Genomic DNA, 21,417 nt, shown 5'->3' on the forward strand with positions numbered 1-21,417 from the left:
TTTTAGCACCTCATGAAACCTGACAGGTGTTCAGAAAAGTCAGAGATGCTTCAAAATGGGAAAATTCACTTTTGGCACCATAGTTTGTAAACGTTATAACTTTTACCCAAACCAATAAATATACACTTATTGGATTTTTTTTTTATCAAAGACATGTAGCAGAATAAATTTGGACAATAATGTGTATAGAAATTTTACTTTATTTGAAAAATGTCAGCACAGAAAGTTAAAAAAATCATTTTTTTGACAATATTCATGTCTTTTTTGATAAATATAATAAAAACTAAAAATCACAGCAGCAATCAAATAGCACCAAAAGAAAGCTGTATTAGTGACAAGAAAAGGAGGGAAGGACTTCCGGTTCCGGCGCACGGATGGTGGCAGGCTGAAAGAGGAGCTCCGCGCACCGATCTCCCTCCGCTAGGCTGAACAGCAGACAAAGCACCCCCTGCACAGCCACAACACAGAAGGTAGGCACCGGAGCATCCAGGCACGAAATCCGCCGCATATGGATCTCTACTTGTTGCGATCAGTCCCGAGCAAAGGAAAGGCCGACACAGAGCACACAAAGATGGCCACCGCGGCCTCCCCACAGCACATGACGCAGCCCCAACCCCCTCCAGGAGAGGATAACTCACAGCCAGCGGCGGACTGGGGGTCGGAGGAAGATCTTTACCCGCAGCAATCAGGTGAGGGGGACAAGCTTGCCATAGACTACAAACTACTTGCCACGGAGGTGGCCAGACAGTTAGCCCCAGAATTGCAAGCCACGTTACAGGCAACCTTAGATAAGTCTATTCAGGCTATCAACAGCAACATCCAAGCACATGCCCAGAGACTGACACATGCTGAGTTCAGGATTCAATCTTTTAGAGGATGAAGTTGCTAAAGAAAGTACTGACCATAAGAAACTGCTCGAGGAGAATAAGATCATTAAAGATAAGTTACAGGACCTGGAAAACAGGTCACGGAGAAACAATCTGCGAGTGGTGGGGGTTCCTGAAAACATAGCAGCTCCAGCCCTCCGAGAATTATGCATGGTAACAATACCAGGGCCGGATTTCAGCCAAGCCAACATAGGCCTTGGCCTAGGGCGCCTGAATCTGGAAGGGCAATTTGTGGGCAGTAGAATAGTACTGTCATTTTCAGCCTTGCAGTGGCCGGCCTATAGCTGGACAGAGTATAGTTCTGCTGGTGTGCAGCCAACCAGACCCGATCCGGGGCCGCCCTGCTTCTGAACTTGCTGCAAATAGCTGCGGGCGGCCACGGATGGCTGGGACTGGCAGACAGGATGTAAGCAGCAGGGAATGATGGGGCTGCAGGCAACTCACAATGACGTCTATGCCTGTCGCTCCGAGTCCTCCTCTCTCTCTTGTATGGAGCTGTGTGTTGTGCAGCCACGTCCCCTTACTCTCCGGGCTGCTTGTCACACATACAGCCGGGAGATTGAAGCCATGGAGAAATGCTATCAGCCCTAAACAAGGGGAAGACTTCACTGGCAAGTAAATGGCAAGGAAGCAATTACAAAGATATCTGCAGCGAGAAGATACACAGCTCGATTTTGCCGCTCGATTCTTTCGCTCGATAGATTCCCTGCTTGATTCTGCAGCCGATTCTCTTATCTTCTGCTCATTTTTCTTATCTTTTTCCATTGTCCTCAATGCAGAATCGAGCGGCGAAACAATCGGGCGGGAGATCGGACGCGTCAGAAATTATGTAACGAGCCATCTAAATGACTCAGAATCGAGCCTTGTATTCCCAGGCAAACACCCCCCATAGTCATGTCATTTGCCATCCTCAAAGGCACTCACAATCTAATCATACCATACTCTACTGCCCCACCATATTATTATTATGTATTTATATAGCAGTGACATCTTCTGCAGCACTTTACACAGTACATAGTCATGTCACTGACCTTCCTCAGAGGAGCTCACAATCTAATCCTGCCATAGTCATAGTCTAATGTCCTACCATATTATTATTATGTATTTATATAGCACTGGCATCTTCTGCAGCACTTTACAGAGTACATAGTCATATCACTGACTGTCCTCAGAGGAGCTCACACTCTAATCCTACCATGGTCATAGTCTAATGTCCTACCATATTATTATTATGTGCTCATATAGCACTGACATCTTCTGCAGCACTTTACAGAGTACATAGTCATGTCACTGCCTGTCCTCAGAGGAGCTCACAATCTAATCCTACCATGGTCATAGTCTAATGTCCTGCCATATTATTATTATGTGCTCATATAGCACTGACATCTTCTGCAGCACTTTACAGAGTACATAGTCATGTCACTGACTGTCCTCAGAGGAGCTCACAATCTAATCCTACCATAGTCATAGTCTAATGTCCTACCATATTATTATTATGTGCTCATATAGCACTGACATCTTCTGCAGCACTTTACAGAGTACATAGTCATATCACTGACTGTCCTCAGAGGAGCTCACAATCTAATCCTGCCATAGTCATAGTCTAATGTCCTACCATATTATTATTATGTGCTTATATAGCACTGACATCTTCTGCAGCACTTTACAGAGTACATAGTCATATCACTGACTGTCCTCAGAGGAGCTCACAATCTAATCCTACCTTGGACATAGTCTAATGTCCTACCATATTATTATTATGTGCTCATATAGCACTGCCATCTTCTGCAGCACTTTACAGAGTACATAGTCATGTCACTGACTGTCCTCAGAGGAGCTCACACTCTAATCCTACCATAGCCATAGTCTAATGCCCTACCATATTATTATGTATTCATATAGCACTGACATCTCCTGCAGCACATTACAGAGTACATAGTCATGTCACTGACTGTCCTCAGAGGAGCTCACAATCTAATCCTACCATTGTCATAGTCTAATGTCCTACCATATTATTATGTGTTTATATAGCACTGACATCTTCTGCAGCACTTTACAGAGTACATAGTCATGTCACTGGCTGTCCTCAGAGGAGCTCACAATCTAATCCTATCATAATCATAGCCTAATATCCTCCTAATCTATTAGTATCCCTAACCACTCCCCCTTCCCCTTTGTGGATAACGCTATCTTAACACCACTGTTGTCAAGGGGCGGCTGGATATTGTGGGCCTAGGGCGGTAAAAAGTACAAATCCGGCCCTGACAATACCTAAGATGCTGGGGTTCAAACGACCCATGAAAGTGGAACGGGCTCATAGGGTCGGTCTGCCCTGCTCTGACCAGGATACAAAGCCTCCCAGACTGGTGCTGGCTCGTTATTTAGACTTCGGTGAAAAGGCAGACCTACTAATAGCCTTTAGAGACCTGGGCCATCCTGTGGAATATCAAGGCAGAAAAGTTTTCCTCTTTAATGACTATTCCGTGGAAGTGTCTAAAAAACACCAGTCATTCAAATTCGCATGTGGAATGTGTATAGGCATGAAATGGAAATTCACTTTACAGTATCCGGCAACTATGAGGATCACAGACGACAAAAATGAGGATCATACATTTACTTCTGCTACTGAAGCTTTATCCTTTTTGCGTTCAGTGTCTGACAAAAACACAAATGATTAACTTTCTATATATCAGTTTTGAAGGTTGTGTATCTGCCAGCAGGGGGTGCTGCTGTATAACTAGAGAAAGGTTTGAGTCTGACACAGTATAATTCACTTTTCTAAACAACCAAGTATGGCATTCGGTTATATTTTGTTATTAAAGTTAAAGTAAATGCTCTAGCTAGGTAACATAGAATGAGCCTGAGATGAGCGGGAGGGGGATCGGTTTTGGAGATAGGGGGAGGTCATCCGGGAAAAAAGTGAAGTCACATTATGTGGGGTTATATATGTTTGATGTTTTTCTTCTGGTTTTCAAGGGGGGATTGTATAAGGGGGAGAAAGGGGAGGGATGAGTTTCAGTTAGGTCACTCCTGATCAGGTGGGTTAAATCTTCAGTGGATATATGGTGGTCATTAGATCCAATACTCCCCTGGAAATGGCATTACGAATAACAACATGGAACGTTAAAGGACTTCGGTCCCCGGGTAAGCGATCTATTATCCTAAGACATCTGAAGAAAGTGAAAACTGATATAGCACTCTTACAAGAATGCCATCTGACAAGAGACCAATTTAACTATATGCGTAAATCTTGGGTGCAGGGCCGGATTTGTACTTCTTACCGCCAAAAGGCCGACTATTACCAGCCGCCCCAACCGTATCCTACCACCTCTCTCCACACACATCCATCAAAAAAATTTTGGCCCGATGGTGTCCACTATTGGGGCTAGTGCCGATGTCTCCATGGCAACGTGAAGTGAATCAATCATGTCACACGGGGGAACTGGTCAATCAAGCGATCTACAGGTGATGGCAGGGACGGATCTACAACAAGTTGCCCCAAGTTGCGCCTGGGGCAAGGTCAGGTTTTGGCGCCTAAACTGCCATTCCCCATCCAAATTTTGCCGCCTTTTTAAGAATTCAGCAAACTGCGCCTGGGGCAAGAGACCTGCTTGCCCCCCCCTAGATCCGTCCCTGGGTGATGGGCGTGGTAGGAGCCTTCCACCATACACACATAGTCAAAAGTGGCTCACAATTGGACATTGGGTGGGGTCAGCAACACGTAAAAGTGAGTCCTGTACCCACTGCTGTCTCCAGGGTAACAGCGCTGGCCAATCAATAATTAAGAAATGGGTACTGTGAGAGGCTGCCTTCTGTATTCTGTACTATTTGCTGGTGCTGCCCCTGGTCCTTTCATCCCCCACACCAAGTGTGTGAGACCCGGCCTTCTTTAACTGCCTGGAGCTGCTGCTATGTCATTGGACAAGGTCTGGCTTTTTGCTAGTCACACACTGTTCACAAACGTTTGGTTAACGGACTGCAGCTGCCTGTAGCACAGCACAGGCAGATGCCAGCTGGTACTAATAGTGCAGTTATCCTGACCACTTTCATCTGTTTTGACACTTGCAAATAATGCCCTGCAAATAATGCCCACTGTCTGCAGGCCGCCCCTTGTTTATCTGGTGCCCTAGGCCATGGCCTATGGGGCCTTGCCAGAAATCCGGCCATGCTTGGGTGGGACAAGTGTATGGTTCGCCAGCCCAGGGGAAAAAAGCAGGGGTGCTCATACTAATACATAAACAAGTACAGGGCCAGATAGTCGACGAACAATGTGACAAGGAAGGGAGGTGGGTAAGGATTAAGCTCCGATTGGCGGGTGAGGCGGTATCGATCTCAAGTGTTTATGGGCCTAATAATGAGGATAAATTATTTTTAGCAGATCTTATGACCAATGCACTTTCTACAGATACGTGCAAAATTATACAAGGGGGAGATTTTAATGCTATGGCTAATTTGGGGGAAGACAGGTCTAAAAAAAGGATCGCCAGTTCTCTAATTGCAGCTAAATCTGTACTGTTCCAGGACTATATTCAAACGTCCAGTCTGTGCGACGGCTGGAGGTCACTGCACCCAGATAGCGAGGAATTTACCTTCTATTCCTCCCCTCATGATATATGGTCAAGATTAGACTATTTTTTATTATCCCAGCAGGCTATGTCCCAGGTCCTATCTATTGACATTTTGGACTTGGTAATTTCTGACCATGCCCCAGTACAATTGATCTTCTCTTCCTCCGTACCAAAAGGATCTGATATAATTTGGCGGTTCCCATCCTTCTTGTATGAAGACGAAGGTTTTGCACACCTTCTCCAACAGTGGTGGTGGGAATATAAGGAAGATAACCGGGCACACATAAAAGACACCTTTTTATTCTGGGAGGCAGCCAAGCCTACTTTAAGGGGAAGAATTATCAGTTATGTAGCGGCCAAACGTAAAGTATCACATAATCAATACATGAAATCAGTAGAACTGCTACGAACAGCCCACAAGAATTTTCTTGATAACCCCTCCTCAGAGGCAAAATTGGAATGGTTGAAAGCTAAAAGGGACACGGAAATAAATTTAAAGACACGGGATATGTACCTAAAATCTTACAAAGATTTGTACTTTTATAAATTTGGTAACAAAATAGGTACATGACTTTCTTGCATGTCAAAACCCCCCTTCAGTACCACAGTAATTACTTCCCTTTGATCGCCCTTAGGGCATGTAGAACATAATCCAAAGGGCATCAATTCCATATTCAGAGATTTTTATAAAAAATCATATGCAGACACCACCATCAATCGGACCAGGGATACAGTGCAGAGTTGGCTGGATAAAGTATCTCTTCCTTCTCTATCAGAAGATGATCTTTTGGAACTAAACTCTCCTATTACCGAAAATGAAGTCCACAGCACTATTAAGAATCTTGCTAATGGTAAGGCACCAGGCCCAGACGGGTTTATCCTCAGAATTTTTCAAACTGCTACGTCAGGACTTGGTGCCATATTTAGTGACCCTTTTTAATACAATTTTGAAGGAGGGTAGGTACCCCTCGTCGGCAAACATGGCTTATATTAAACTGCTCCCTAAGGCTGGCAAGGACTCTCTGTTACCAGGATCATATCGGCCTATATCATTAACCACCCCAGTGTTCTGGACGAGCTGAGCTCGTCCAAGAAAAAGTTGCTGCTAGTGTTTAGGACGAGCTCAGCTCGTCCAGCGCTGTCCCCACTCACCGCTGTGCAGCACGTGATTTCAGCCGCCTCCTCTGTGCTGCTGCAGCTGCTGCGGGGCTCCCTCTCCCTCCTGCTGGGCTCTGATCGCTGTCCAAGGCTCCCCAGGCTCCCCCGATCCTCCGGTCCCCGCTCCCCTCTTCTCTCCGCAAGCCTACGGAGATCCGGCAGCAGTCAGGGAAGATGGCGTAGCCCAGCCACTTCCTCTGACGTCGGCTCCTGCGCCCCCTAGTGTCCGTCGCGGCGACTGCATCATTGGATTACATAGGGAAACAAACTCTATGTAATCCAATCATGCTACTGTATTTCAAAAAGTTGTTTGCACAAACACAAACACCTGTCAACTCTCAATAAAAGCCCTGAACAGTTACTGGCTCTCCCTCTTTCAGAGTCCTCAGCGTCCAGTGTTAGTCTGTTTTCAGCTATCATCTGTGATTTCTGTGCGATTTCTGTGCGATTACTGCTTTTTTCCAGCCTTAGCTTCGTTCATATTACTGTCAGATTGCGTATTGCTTTCCGTCTTTTTCAAGACGCTGTGATCCCTGTGCGTTTGCTTTTGCTGTTTTTTTTTTTTTTTTTTGTCGCTGCTCGTGACCCCGTACCCTGCTTGGGGTCATGGCCTCGTCCTCCCGGAGGCGTGTGCGTGACGAGGAGTTGTTGGATGTCCTCGAGGCAAGCGACAGCGAAGACGAGCTCCTAGAGGAATCGACAGACAGCGAGGTTCCCGGTAACCTGTCTTCGGAGACGGAGACCAGTGATGAGGAAGCCGAGGAGCCAGTGACGGTCGCACGCACCTGGTGTGAGCTGGGGAGCCCCACTCAAGCTCCGCCACCCAGGTTCCCCTTCACAGGGGCACCCGGGCAGAAGATCGCGTGCGACGAGAGTCCGCTGTCCTTTCTGGAGCTCTTCCTGACTGATGACGTCATCCGCAAGATCGTTGAGGAGATGAATCGCTATGCAGCGCAACATCAGCAGGGATCTTCTCTACCCAGGTTCTCGCGGAGCAGGAAGTGGGAACCTGTGACCACCAACGACATCTGGGTGTTCCTGGGGCTCGTCATCCTCCAGGGAGTTGTTGGTAAGCCGCTGCAGAAGTGGTACTGGACCACTAATAAGATCCTCAGTACGCCCTTCTTTGAATCTGTTATGTCCGAGCCACGGTATACCCTCATCATGAAGTATTTGCACTTCGGAAACAACGAGGAGTTTGATGAGGCCACCCATCCCGCACCCAAGCTGAAAAAAATTTGGGACATATACCAGATGATTGTTGCGAACTTCAAGGCTGTGTATGTTCCAGATCGCGACATCACGGTTGACGAAAGCCTCATGGCATATAAGGGGAGACTGAGCTGGGTGCAATTTATTGCCTCAAAAAGGGCACGCTTTGGGGTGAAGTCGTATATGCTCTGTGAGGCCAACTCCGGGTACATCTGGAACTCTGTAATTTACACGGGCAAAGGCACCAAATTTGCCCCTCAGTTCAGCCAGTTTGGGTGTGCCACCTCCTCTGTCCTAACCCTAATTGAGCCATTGCTGGATCAGGGGTACTGCCTGACGACAGACAATTTCTACAGCTCCCCTGAACTTTTTGATTACCTGGTCCAGCATAAAACCGATGCCTATGGTACCTTGAGGGCTAACCGTCGGAATCTGCCGCCGGCCTTTTCTGCCAGGAAGCTGAAAAAGGGGGAGGTCGTTGCCTGGCAGAAAGGCAAAATGATGGCTCTAAGGTGGAAGGACAAACGTGATGTCTGTGTCCTCAGCACTATTCATAATGCCGAGACTGTCCGCACCACCAACAGGAGTAAACAGGAGGTGGATAAACCCAAAGCCATACTGGATTACAATAACACTATGGGGGGTGTGGACAGGGCTGATGGAGCCATGACTTTCTATCCGGCTGTCCGCAAGCAGCAGCGGAAATATTATAAAAAAAATTTCCGCCACTTACTTGAGCAGTGTTTGTGGAATGGCTATGTGCTCTACAAGAAAAGCTGTGTAGGCCTGTACCCCACCATGACTTTGTCTGGCAGCTGACGGAAGCAATCTGCACGAAGTACCCCCCACCAGAGTCAACATCTAGACCGGGGCGCAGGGCATCATATGTCGTGAATCCGGCACGGCTTTCAGGGAGACACTTTGTGGAGTACTTGCCACCGACCCCACAGAAAGCAAACCCTACAAGAAGGTGCGTTGTTTGCTGCAATAAGAAGGACAAGGATGGCAAAAAGATGCGGAAGGAGACCCGCACTTACTGCCCAGATTGTGACGTGCCACTTTGCGCATTACCATGCTTCAAGATCTACCACACTAAAGAAGTGTTCTAAGGTACACTTGAACCCTGTATAATTTTGTTTCTGCCTTCATTTATTTATTTCTGCATTGATTTATTTATTTCTGCATTTTCTTTATATTTCTGCATTGAGGAAAAATGCAAGGTATTTCAGTTAGTTATTAATACATTTTATTTTATTTTTGACAAGAATTAGTGTTTGACACTTTTATTATACTCAGAATGTATACTAAACTCTTGCTTGGCTCATTTTGGTAAGTTACAGGAAAAAAGGTGCTGAAAATTAAATGTACCGCTTTTTGCACAGAAATCCTTGGGAATCAGAACGCCGAGGTGGTTAATCAATCAAGAAAATTATGGCGGATCGCTTGGCTAATTTACTTCCCAAACTTGTTAGTCCAAATCAAGTGGGTTTTGTCAGAAATCGATCAGCAGTAGCTAATGTTAGGAAATTACTTCTAGTCCAAGATTATGCCAAGGCCTACCCCGAAACATGCAAAAATTATGCCATTTTAATGATCGATGCGGAAAAGGCCTTTGATAATGTATCCTGGGAGTGGCTAGAGGGAGTTCTGGACAAAATGAAAATAACTGGCTCGCTAAGAAATTTAATAAAAGCTATTCACACAAATCCTAGTGGTCATATCTACACTCCAGGCTTCTTGTCTGACCCCTTCATACTTGAGAAGGGAACGAGGCAAGGGTGCCCTTTGTCACCCCTGCTCTTCAATCTTGCTTTGGAGCCTATGACTCGATACCTTGAGGCAAATATAGCAGGAATTAATATTGGAGGACACAGAGTTTCACAGGCCATGTTTGCCGACAATATACTATTATTTCTACAGGATCCCATGGTTCAATTAAAACAGATACTGGGTATAATAGGGGAAATAGGCGAATTAAGTGGTTTCAAAATCAATGTCTCCAAGTGCGAATTAATGTACTTATCCAAATTGGCCCCGAAAATAAGTTTGACTCACCTCCCCGTGAAAATTTGTTCGCAGGTAACTTCCTTAGGAATCAAATTTCCTAGGGACCCATCTCTTATATATTCAAAAAACTATCACCCCATGATAGTAGATATCAAACGCCAGTTAGCCAATTGGGAAAACCTGCCCATTAATTTAAAAATGGGACGGGCTTCACTAATCAAGTCTTTTGGCAGATTGCTTTATCCCCTGCAGACGATTCCATTACTTTTGAGGCATTCAGATGTCAAAGATTTGTACAGTGCATTTACTCGCTTCCTATGGAAAAAGGGCAAAGCAAGAATAGCTCTCTCCAAGCTACAGCTACCTAAAATTTGGGGGGCCTAGCTATACCCGATATAAGGAGATATAATATAGCTTGCCTAACCCGCCATGTACGGGACTGGATCAACAATTCGAGCATTTATTTAAACTATGATCTAGAGTCCTCATATGCCGAGCCATGGTCCCTTTCTGGCTTGCTACACACATCACATAGACACCTACCACTAAAATTTAGAAGTAGCAAAATTCTGAATGATACTATAGTGACTTGGAGAGAGCTATGTAAAACATTTAATATGCCTTACCTGGTCTCTAAATATATGCCCCTACGTGGATTGCCGGAGTTCCCGGCGAGCCTAGCCCATGGAGGTTTTTTTGAATGGCAGGACAAAGGAATTCACCGTCTGGGGCAATTATTGGATCTGAATGTAGGTAAATTGTTATCTTTTGTGGGTATCAGGTCAAAATATGGCATTCCTCGCCATCATTTCTTATATTACGGCCAATTGAGATCATTCCTAGAAAGTAAGGGGAATCAATTCAGAAGAATAACTACACTAAACAAATTGGATGAATTTCTAGCCCCGCATATTCCTAAAATATCATTGTCCGCGATTCAGACAGACCTCCAACAAATAACGGTTTCTAAAAAAGCAGTAAATAATCTATCTAGCTGGTCCAGACATATATCAAGCGATGACCTTCCAAAAAAAATTCTTGAGGGATACGGGGTGGTCCATAAACTGATAGTTGGGGGAAATTGGCGAGAGTCTCATCTCAAATTCATCCATAAAGCTAAGTAGAGATGTCGCGAACCTCCGATTTTCGGTTCGCGAACCACGTTCGCGAACCTTCGCGGAAGGTTCGGTTCGCGTAAAAGTTTGCGAACCGCAATAGACTTCAATGGGGAGGCGAACTTTGAAATATAGAAAAAATTATGCTGGCCACAAAAGTGATGGAAAATATGTTTCAAGGGGTCTAACACCTGGAGGGGGCATGGCGGAGTGGGATACATGCCCAAAGTCCCGGGGAAAAATCTGGATTTGACGCAAAGCAGCATTTTAAGGGCAGAAATCACATTGAATGCTAAATTGCAGGCCTAAAGTGCTTTCAAACATCTTGCATGGGTATACATCAATCAGGGATTGTAATTAGAGTTCTGCTTCACACTGACACACCAAACTCACTGTGTAACGCACCACAAACAGCTGTTTGCGTAGTGACGGCCGTGGTGGACTGGTGCGCACCGTGGCCAGAGTGTAGGCCGTGGCGTTTTTCAAGCCCATATGGTCGCCGGGCTGTGGTAGCTCAATGAACAATAAAGGTACTTAGATGCAGTGAGGTGGGTTAACTCAACACAACAGGTAGTTAGATGCAGTGAGCTGGGTTCACTGAACAGTAAAGGTACTTAGATGCAGTGAGGTGGGTTCACTGAACACAACAGGTAGTAAGATGCAGTGAGCTGGGTTCACTGAACAGTAAAGGTACTTAGATGCAGTGAGGTGGGTTCACTCAACACAACAGGTGGTTAGATGCAGTGAGCCGGGTTCGCTGAACAATAAAGGTACTTAGATGCAGTGAGGTGGGTTCACTCAACACTACAGGTAGTTAGATGCAGTGAGCTGGGTTCACTGAACAATAAAGGTACTTAGATGCAGTGAGGTGGGTTCACCCAACACAACAGGTAGTTAGATGCAGTGAGCTGGGTTCACTCAACACAAAGCTAGGTATATGCAGTGATGAGGTGGGTTAAGTAAACACAACAGGTACTGGGTATATGCAGTACTGGGTAGTACAATGTGCAGCTCCCTGTCACACACACAGGTAGTCAGTCACTGAATGTGCTGGGCTGCTGGCAGTGGCACACACACTATCAATTAGCAAGGCTGTTCATGCAACAAAAGTGTCAGTTTGACACACAGTAAAAAAAAAAAAGTACAGGATGAGCTCTGAAAAGAGCTATTGAGGGGTGCTGTAAAAGCAATAATAATAAGCCAGGAGCAAGCAAAGCAGCCAAGAACCTAACTAATCTGTCCCTAGAAGAACAAGTCTGTAGCAGCTGTCCCTACTCTGTCTCTAGCAGGCACACGAGTGAGACTAATGGCCGCCGCAGCCTGCCTTATATAAGGGGGGGGGGGGGGGCTCCAGGGCTTAGTGTAGCCTGAATGGCTACAATGTGCCTGCTGACTGTGATGCAGAGGGTCAAAGTTGACCCTCATAGTGCATTATGGGGCGAATCGAACTTCCGCAAAAGTTCGGCTGGTGCAGGCGAACGCGAACCCCCAAAGTTCGCCTGGAACCGTTCGCCGGCGAACCGTTCGCTACACCTCTAAAGCTAAGTATGTCTTTAATATTAAATATAAGAGCCCACCAGCTTATTATACGCCAAAATGCCCCAAGTGTAATCAAGCTGATGCAGACCTATTCCATTGTGTGTGGAGGAGAGAGGTGGAGGACAATCCCCAGGCAACTACCAAAGTCATGAGTAAACTAGCTCATTTGATTTTAATTACAGCTCGAAAGGTGATTTTCAACAAGTGGGTTTATTCAAGCCCTCCCACAATCTGGGATGTCAAGGAAGAACTCATGCACCTTCACCAATTGGACAAACTGGATACGTTAAATCACAAGGATAAGAAAACAGTCATTCTTTAAAAAGTGGAAACTCTTTATTTTAAAGGTTTATACACAACAAGAAATAAGAGACTTAATGGAACACTTTAAGTACACAAAATGGTATCTAACGGAACACTTGCTGGTCACGCTGGGAAAACTAGACATATCCTAAGGTTTTCCAGAAGCTTATGGTCGGGAGTGACGGGGAAGGGCGGAGGGAGGGGAGGGATAAGGGGGGAGTTAGGGGGGGTAAAGATGATCTGGAAAACAATCCCTCAAGCCATTATGTCACGTTCCGTAACCACTAGAGAGGACAGAGAGTGACTGATCTCTGGGGATCTGCAGTATTGCCAGAAATACAGATATACCTGATTATAAGTGATCTGCAGTCTCACCGATAATCCGATATATATGCTAACCTCTGTCCACCCAAAATGGAGTGTAATGATTGGTGCAAACAATAATAGCGTATTGCTCTGTGGCGAGGGCCCACAGAGCACAGACTACCGTCCAGCGGCAAGGGCCCGCTGGCGGGGATGGTCGACAAGCAAGGATCGGCAACAGGTAAACAGAAATACGAGGTACAGAATCAGGAGGCAGAGGCAGAGTCTAGAGGGCTAGCCGGGGTTCGGCAACAGAGATCAGAGATACGAGGTACAGAGACGGTAGGCAAAAGAGTAAACGAGGGCACAGCAAGGTAGGCAACGGGTAATCAGATAGGCAGCAGTACAGAAGGATTAGGCAAACTCAGAGTCAAGGACAGGCAAAAGATCAAAGGCACAGGTAAAATACAATGGTATGTTTCTTCCAGTACTTATATATTGGCGTAACCAATATATAAGTATACTGTGGATCCGAGAGCTAGCACAGAGTGTGATCGCTACAGCGGACAAGGAAGACTGGCAGTCTGCTGCTTAAATGCAGACTGTCAGTTCAGGAACCCCCACCCCCCGGATGAGGTCAGCAAGGGGCGGAGAGTGCCTCAGCAGGGCGGATCAAGGCAGCCTCCTTCTCAGGGCATAAAGGGCCTGACGCTCCGTGCGTGCGCGCGTTGCCCTGCCCTGAGATGAGGACCTGCGGCTAGAACGGCCGCCGGCGCTGCCAGCTGACGCAGCCCGGAAGTTCGGAGATCCGGTGACGTCAGAGCCGAGAGCGGCGTCCACGCTGCCAGCCGCCGGAGGGGTGAGTCCATGCCTGACATTACCCCTCCCCTGAGGCGTGGTCTCCGAACACGCCAATGAAGGTTTATCAGGATGGGAATCGTGAAATTCCTGTATGAGTTCCTGTGCATGGAAATGACGTGCTGGTACCCAGGATCTCTCCTCAGGACCGTATCCTCTCCAATGAACCAGATACTGGAGAGAATTCCTAACGAATCGAGAGTCTAGTATTCTCTCGACCTCATACTCAGGCTCACCTTCTACAATAACAGGGGGAGGACCAGAGTCCACATGCACCGCGGGTTTCAATAAAGACACATGAAATGTTCTTACCCCACGCATAGATTGGGGTAACGTTATCTGATAAGATACTTTATTGACCCTTTTAGCTACTGGATATGGACCTACAAATTTAGGCCCCAGTTTAGCTGATGGCTGCCGCAAAGCGATATGCCGAGTGGAGATCCAAACAAGATCCCCGGGAGAGAACTCCCACTCGGGTGAACGCTTTCGGTCAGCCTGTTGTTTCTGGAGGGCAACTGTTCTCTTTAAATTGGCATTTACTTCCTTCCAGCGAGATCTTAGTGTCTCCTGCCAGGTCTCTAGGGCAGGGAAAGGAGAGGAACTGACAGGAAGAGGGGAAAACCTAGGAGATCTCCCATTAACAATCTGAAAAGGTGAAAACCCTGAGGAAGAGCTCCGGAGATTGTTGTGGGCAAATTCGGAGTATGGTAAATATTGAACCCATTCCGTTTGATTATCTGCCACATAACACCGGAGATACTGTTCCAATGACTGGTTCACCCTCTCCGTCTGACCATTGGTCTGAGGGTGATAACCAGACGAAAATGAGAGCGTGATCCCTAGTATTCTGCAAAATTCCTTCCAAAATTCCGAGACAAACTGCACCCCTCTGTCAGACACTATATTCTCCGGGACCCCATGAAGGCGCAGGATGTGGATCACAAAGAGATCTGCCAGTTCCCTGGCGGAAGGGAATTTTTTCAATGGCACGAAATGAGCCATTTTAGAAAATCGATCGACAATAACCCAAATCACCGTGTTCCCATCTGAAGAAGGTAATTCCCCTACGAAATCCATGGATATGTGAGTCCAGGGTTCGGAGGGTATGGGTAGGGGTTGGAGGGTACCTACTGGGGATATGTGAGGATTTGCTCCGTGAGCATACAGTACAAGAGACCACAAATTCTTCGACATCCATCCTCCAATTGGGCCACCAGACACTTCTAGATAACAATTCTCTGGTTCTGGCTACTCCAGGATGACCTGCCAGTTTGGATGAGTGAAACAGCTGTAACACTTGTAACCTAAACTGTAAAGGAACAAACATTAGATCAGGAGGTTTTCCTGCCGGACTGTCTGGTTGATGAGGAAGGAGAACAGAGGCAAGATCCTCCCTGGAGCCTATACAAGCCAACACCACTTTCTCCGATAAAATTGGATCTGGTTCAGAGGGCAATACCGATTCTATGTCAAAGCATCGGGAAAGAGCATCTGCTTTGACATTTTTACTTCCCGGTTTAAACGTGATAATGAAATCAAACCTGGAAAAAAATAAAGACCACCGTGCCTGTCTAGGATTTAACCTCTTAGCCCCCTTCAGATACTCTAAATTCTTATGATCCGTATATACTGTGATCACATGTTCCGCCCCCTCAAGCCAGTGTCGCCACTCCTCAAAAGCCAGTTTCACAGCAAGCAATTCCCTATTCCCGATATCATAATTTCTCTCTGCCTCAGAAAATTTTTTTGAAAAAAAAGCGCAGGGATGGAGTCTTCCCTGTGACCCGGTGTATTGTGATAGGACTGCCCCAACCCCAATCTCAGATGCGTCTACTTCCACGATAAACGGCCTGGAAGAATCGACGTGATGTAGAATGGGGGCGGAACAGAAGGCTGTCTTAAGGCTTTGAAAGGCGGAGATGGCCTCGGAAGACCAATTGACGGTGTTAGCCCCTTTTTTTGTCATGTCAGTAAGAGGGGCTACCAAAGCGGCATACCCTCTTATGAATTTTCTGTAATAATTAGAAAAGCCTAAAAACCGTTGTAAGGCCTTCAGCCCAACCGGTTGAGGCCAGTCCAATACAGCCGTGACTTTGCTGTTATCCATTGATAACCCGGAACTAGAAATTATATAACCTAAGAATGGTACCTCAGTGACCTCAAATAAACATTTTTCCAATTTGGCATATAATGAATTCTCACGCAATTTGAGCAAAACATACTGAACCTGTGACCGATGTTCCTTGATATCATGAGAAAAAATGAGAATGTCATCTAAATAAACGACCACAAACCTCCCTACAACGTCCCTGAAAATGTCATTAACCAGCTCCTGGAAGACAGCGGGGGCATTACACAGGCCAAACGGCATGACCGTATATTCGTAATGCCCGTCCTGAGTGTTGAACGCCGTCTTCCATTCGTCCCCCTGTCTAATTCTGACCAAATTGTAGGCTCCCCTAAGATCCAACTTAGTAAATATCTGGGCACCTGTGACCTGATTAAAAAGATCGTCGATCAGGGGGAGCGGGTAACGATTTTTAATTGTGATTGCGTTGAGAGCTCTGTAGTCAATACAAGGACGTAGCCCACCATCTTTCTTTTTTACAAAAAAAAACCCTGCCCCAGCGGGTGACCTAGAGGGTCGAATGAACCCCTTCTCCAAGTTTTCCCGGATGTATTCTCTCATGGCCACTTTCTCGGGACCAGTGAGATTATAAAGGTGACCCCTGGGAGGCATGGTTCCAGGTCTGAGTTCAATCGGGCAGTCATACGGTCTGTGAGGTGGCAGTGAGTCAGCAGACCGTGGACAAAACACATCGGCATAAGATACATAAGGCTGCGGGAGGCCCTGAAGAACTAGGTGAGTAGAACGAAGCGGGATTTGGGAAATACAATGCTCCTGACAGTAGGGTGACCAGGATAGTAATTGCCCAGAGGCCCAATCAATCTGTGGGGAATGCAGACGTAGCCATGGCAAGCCCAAAATAATAGGACAGGATGGCATTCTAATGAGATAGAATCGTAACCTCTCACAGTGCAGAACCCCCACATTACAGGTTAATTCAGGTGTGACAGAGACAGGCAAACTATCCTGCAATGGTGAATCGTCAATGGCCGTGACTATGATATGCTTCTCTAAAGGAATGACTGGTATGCCTATCTTTAATGCCAGATTAGAATCCATAAAATTGGCTGCAGCTCCTGTATCAATAAAGGCCTGCAGTAAATTGTCTTGTTTATTCCAGGAGATGGAAATGGGTAATAAGACCTTATCTCTGGGAGGTACAGAATTCTCGCCCAGGGTAGTACCTCCGACTAACCCTAGGCGGAGAAGTTTTCCGCCTCCCTGGAACAAACAGACGCGATATGACCTTTCTCCCCACAATAAAGACATAGACCCTCCTTTCTCCTTCTTAACTTTTCTGTCTCTGATAGTTTGGAGTGACCCAGTTGCATGGGCTCGTCAGAAGGAGGAGTACTGGGAAGACTCATGGGAGGCTGAGGTCGCATAATGGGTCGCTGTCTAGATGACTTATGAAAACGTACCCTGCGATCAATCTTAATAGCAAGGCTTATGGCCTCATCCAGGGTTCTGGGTTCGGGATGACTTAACATCAACTCAGATACGGAGTCAGCCAACCCAGTCAAAAACCTATCTAGAAGAGACTGTGCCTCCCATCTAGTGGAGAACGACCACTTGCGGAACTCCGCAGCATAAGTCTCAACAGAGTTCTGACCCTGTCTGAGTCTTTTCAATTTCATTTCAGCCGTGGCAGCAATATCTGGATCGTCATATACCACCGCCATGGCTTCGAAAAACTTCTCAACAGAGGTAAGGGCCTCATGACCTAAGGGTAAGCTATAGGCCCAGGTCTGTGAGTTGCCCTGTAAGAGGGTTTTTATAAGCGTGACTTTTTGTAATTCAGTACCAGATGAAATGGGACGCATCAAAAAATATGACTGACAGCGATCTCGAAAATTTCGGAAATCAGCACGTTCCCCTGAAAACGGTATGGGCAACGGCATCTTAGGTTCGACAGGTGCTATAGGAGCGGGAACACCTGGCGCCTGCAAGTTTTGCACAATCTCTGTTAGACGGTTGATCTGGACCTGCTGGTCTTTAATGGTCTGGTCCAACTGAGCAACAATTGTCAACAGAGTATTAACCTGCTGGACCAGGGCTTCCATGTTAATTGGTCCGCTGTACTGTCACGTTCCGTAACCACTAGAGAGGACAGAGAGTGACTGATCTCTGGGGATCTGCAGTATCGCCAGAAATACAGATATACCTGATTATAAGTGATCTGCAGTCTCACCGATAATCCGATATATATGCTAACCTCTGTCCACCCAAAATGGGGTGTAATGATTGGTGCAAACAATAATAGCGTATTGCTCTGTGGCGAGGGCCCACAGAGCACAGACTACCGTCCAGCGGCAAGGGCCCGCTGGCGGGGATGGTCGACAAGCAAGGATCGGCAACAGGTAAACAGAAATACGAGGTACAGAATCAGGAGGCAGAGGCAGAGTCTAGAGGGCTAGCCGGGGTTCGGCAACAGAGATCAGAGATACGAGGTACAGAGACGGTAGGCAAAAGAGTAAACGAGGGCACAGCAAGGTAGGCAACGGGTAATCAGATAGGCAGCAGTACAAAAGGATTAGGCAAACTCAGAGTCAAGGACAGGCAAAAGATCAAAGGCACAGGTAAAATACAATGGTATGTTTCTTCCAGTACTTATATATTGGCGTAACCAATATATAAGTATACTGTGGATCCGAGAGCTAGCACAGAGTGTGATCGCTACAGCGGACAAGGAAGACTGGCAGTCTGCTGCTTAAATGCAGACTGTCAGTTCAGGAACCCCCACCCCCCGGATGAGGTCAGCAAGGGGCGGAGAGTGCCTCAGCAGGGCGGATCAAGGCAGCCTCCTTCTCAGGGCATAAAGGGCCTGACGCTCCGTGCGTGCGCGCGTTGCCCTGCCCTGAGATGAGGACCTGCGGCTAGAACGGCCGCCGGCGCTGCCAGCTGACGCAGCCCGGAAGTTCGGAGATCCGGTGACGTCAGAGCCGAGAGCGGCGTCCACGCTGCCAGCCGCCGGAGGGGTGAGTCCATGCCTGACACATTACAAGGGTAGTCTTTCATGGGACGTTTTCTGGTTATACAAACTGGTTTGTAAAAGTTACTGCCTGTTCTTGTTTAAGTTTCTGTAGTCCATTTTCTCATTGAAGGAATGATACTTTGATACTTTGTTCATGGAATTTGTAAAATGTTCAAAAAAATGTTGTTTAAAAAATAAAAAAAAGAAAAGGAGGGAAAATTCATTTAGATGGTAGGTTGTATGACCGAGCAATAAACCGTGAAAGCTGCAGTGGTCTGAATGGAAAAAAAGGCTCTGGTCCTTAAGGGGTAGAAAGACTGTGGTCCTCAAGTGGTTAATTGTTCCCAACAAATTAGGTTAATTAGGATGCTTTAGAACAGCTTGGACTATGGTATAGAACGTTGGATTTTCCCACAGACTGTGACAGTTTGTGAAGGGTATGAATAATTTTGAACTGGACACTTTTTGCTAAAATGTAAATAAAAACTGAGAAATGTTTTTTTCCACAAAAATGCCTCTCGTACATCATCTTAATATCTTTTGGGAGACACCTATGTCATTTCCTATCAAAAAATTACTTGATGTTTGAATAAAAGTATCTAAGTCAAAATTTGACAGGGGTATGGATAATTATGGGCAGCACTGTATATGTCTTTGAGTCTTCAGTAAGAGTGAGCCATTTCTATCAGCATTTTAACTTGTCCTACAACCACATTTTTCACAAAGCCAAAGGATGATCTACCATCTCCTAAGGCTCCTTCCACACTTCACTTCAAACAGACCATTGCGTTGCTATTCTTCTGCAATCGGACTGCAGTGGTACCAAAAGCAAGGCATACAGTACAATGAAAGTATGCTTCACATACCTGGCAAACATGCACATTGTTCTGTTGAAGCACTGCATGCAGTGCAGTAGTGCATTGGAACCACTGAACCCTGATCACTGTGATAGCCCCATAGGGCTATTACTGCTTCTGCAATGCAATGCAGAGTTTTTTGTGCGATGTGACGCAGCACGGTAAGTGTGAATGGGACTTACCGCAAAATAGTCTCCACTTTGTACAATAAAGAAGCATTGGGAAGTTTATCCACAAGGAAATGACACCCTTGCTAAAGCCTTTTGAGAAAGCATAAAAATTACTTTATGACAATCTCTATCTCTTCATGTAATCAATGGTGGGAGTTTACCCTAAAAGTATTCTTTAGTGTTTAGAGTGTAACAGTGAACGTTAAAAATCACTTATTTTCTAATAATTATTATTATGTTTTAGGGTCAACCTGGTAAGGATGGTGAAAAGGGTGGTCCTGGATCACCTGGACCACAGGTGAGAATTGTATGTTTAGAATTGTAATGCATTCATTTTACCTTTTACATTTTTTTAAATCAACATATCTATACTTTTGTTTATAAGGGACTTCCTGGAAAGGGTGGCGATTCTGGTCGTCAGGGACCTCCTGGTGCAGTAGTAAGTATATTTTTTACTGTCAGCATAGATTATTTTATAATAGAAAATGTACAGTACACATAAATGTATGTTCACATGCACACTGTCTTATTAAAATTCAAAATTTGAATAGTGATGGACAGTGGTGCTCGGATACCCTCGATCACGGATTCGACTGAATTCGGCTGTGGCTGAATCAAAATCCGGACAAGTCGTGATTTTGATCTGGATTTGAAACGGACTTCCAAATTCGACTCAGATTTTAGCCGTGATCGCCTCTAAAATCCAGAGTCACGGGCTGTGATCCAGATTTTCCTTTAACATTAATAGCAAAGCCCCCATACATGCTACAATCCTCAAAATTGCCAGAACTATAGAGGCTATAAGGGGCTACAACTTAAAGCAAAAAAAGATTAAAAAATAACTTTTCGTTTTTGAGAAAATCGTTTTTAAAATTAAATTAACACTTTAAATGGGGCTATTAATTGATAATAATTGGTTTTAAGTGGGGAAATACACTTTAAGCAATCACAGAATCCCTAGCAAACTACAACCATGCAGGCAGGTGATGATGAGTCCCAATGGCACCTGCCATTGCAGCAATAGCAATGAAATGGCAGCAGAGTTGTCCGTGGACCCTGGCGGTGGGAACGCAGACTTTAGTAGTGAAATAGAACATCAGCGGAAGCAGGACGAGGACTAAGCAGTTAGCGTGGCAGCCCAAAAAGCTATGGCACCTCGCTGGTGGTACCACAACATGATAATGCTGCCCAAAAATGATATGCATCTGTGGACCCTGGCAGTGGGAACACAGACTTTAGTAAGGATTTAGGGAAATGCCGTAGCAGGAGGAGCAGCGTGTCAGCACAGCAGCATGTGAGGCCATGGGACATAACGGGTGTCACCACAGCAAAAAA

The 21,417-nt window shown here is 45.9% G+C and overlaps 1 protein-coding gene across 1 annotated transcript in view; it reads left to right on the top strand.

Moving 5' to 3' along the window:
- Window positions 1-21,417, top strand: part of COL3A1 (collagen type III alpha 1 chain) — a 2,242,195-nt gene that overhangs the window by 1,115,205 nt on the left and 1,105,573 nt on the right. The window contains exons 25-26 of the mRNA XM_068244947.1: window positions 20,327-20,380; window positions 20,468-20,521. Of these exons, the coding sequence (XP_068101048.1) occupies window positions 20,327-20,380; window positions 20,468-20,521 (108 nt within the window). The remainder of the gene's footprint in view (window positions 1-20,326; window positions 20,381-20,467; window positions 20,522-21,417) is intronic.

Source organism: Hyperolius riggenbachi, chromosome 7, assembly GCF_040937935.1.
Source record: "Hyperolius riggenbachi isolate aHypRig1 chromosome 7, aHypRig1.pri, whole genome shotgun sequence".
Lineage (NCBI taxonomy): Eukaryota > Metazoa > Chordata > Amphibia > Anura > Hyperoliidae > Hyperolius > Hyperolius riggenbachi.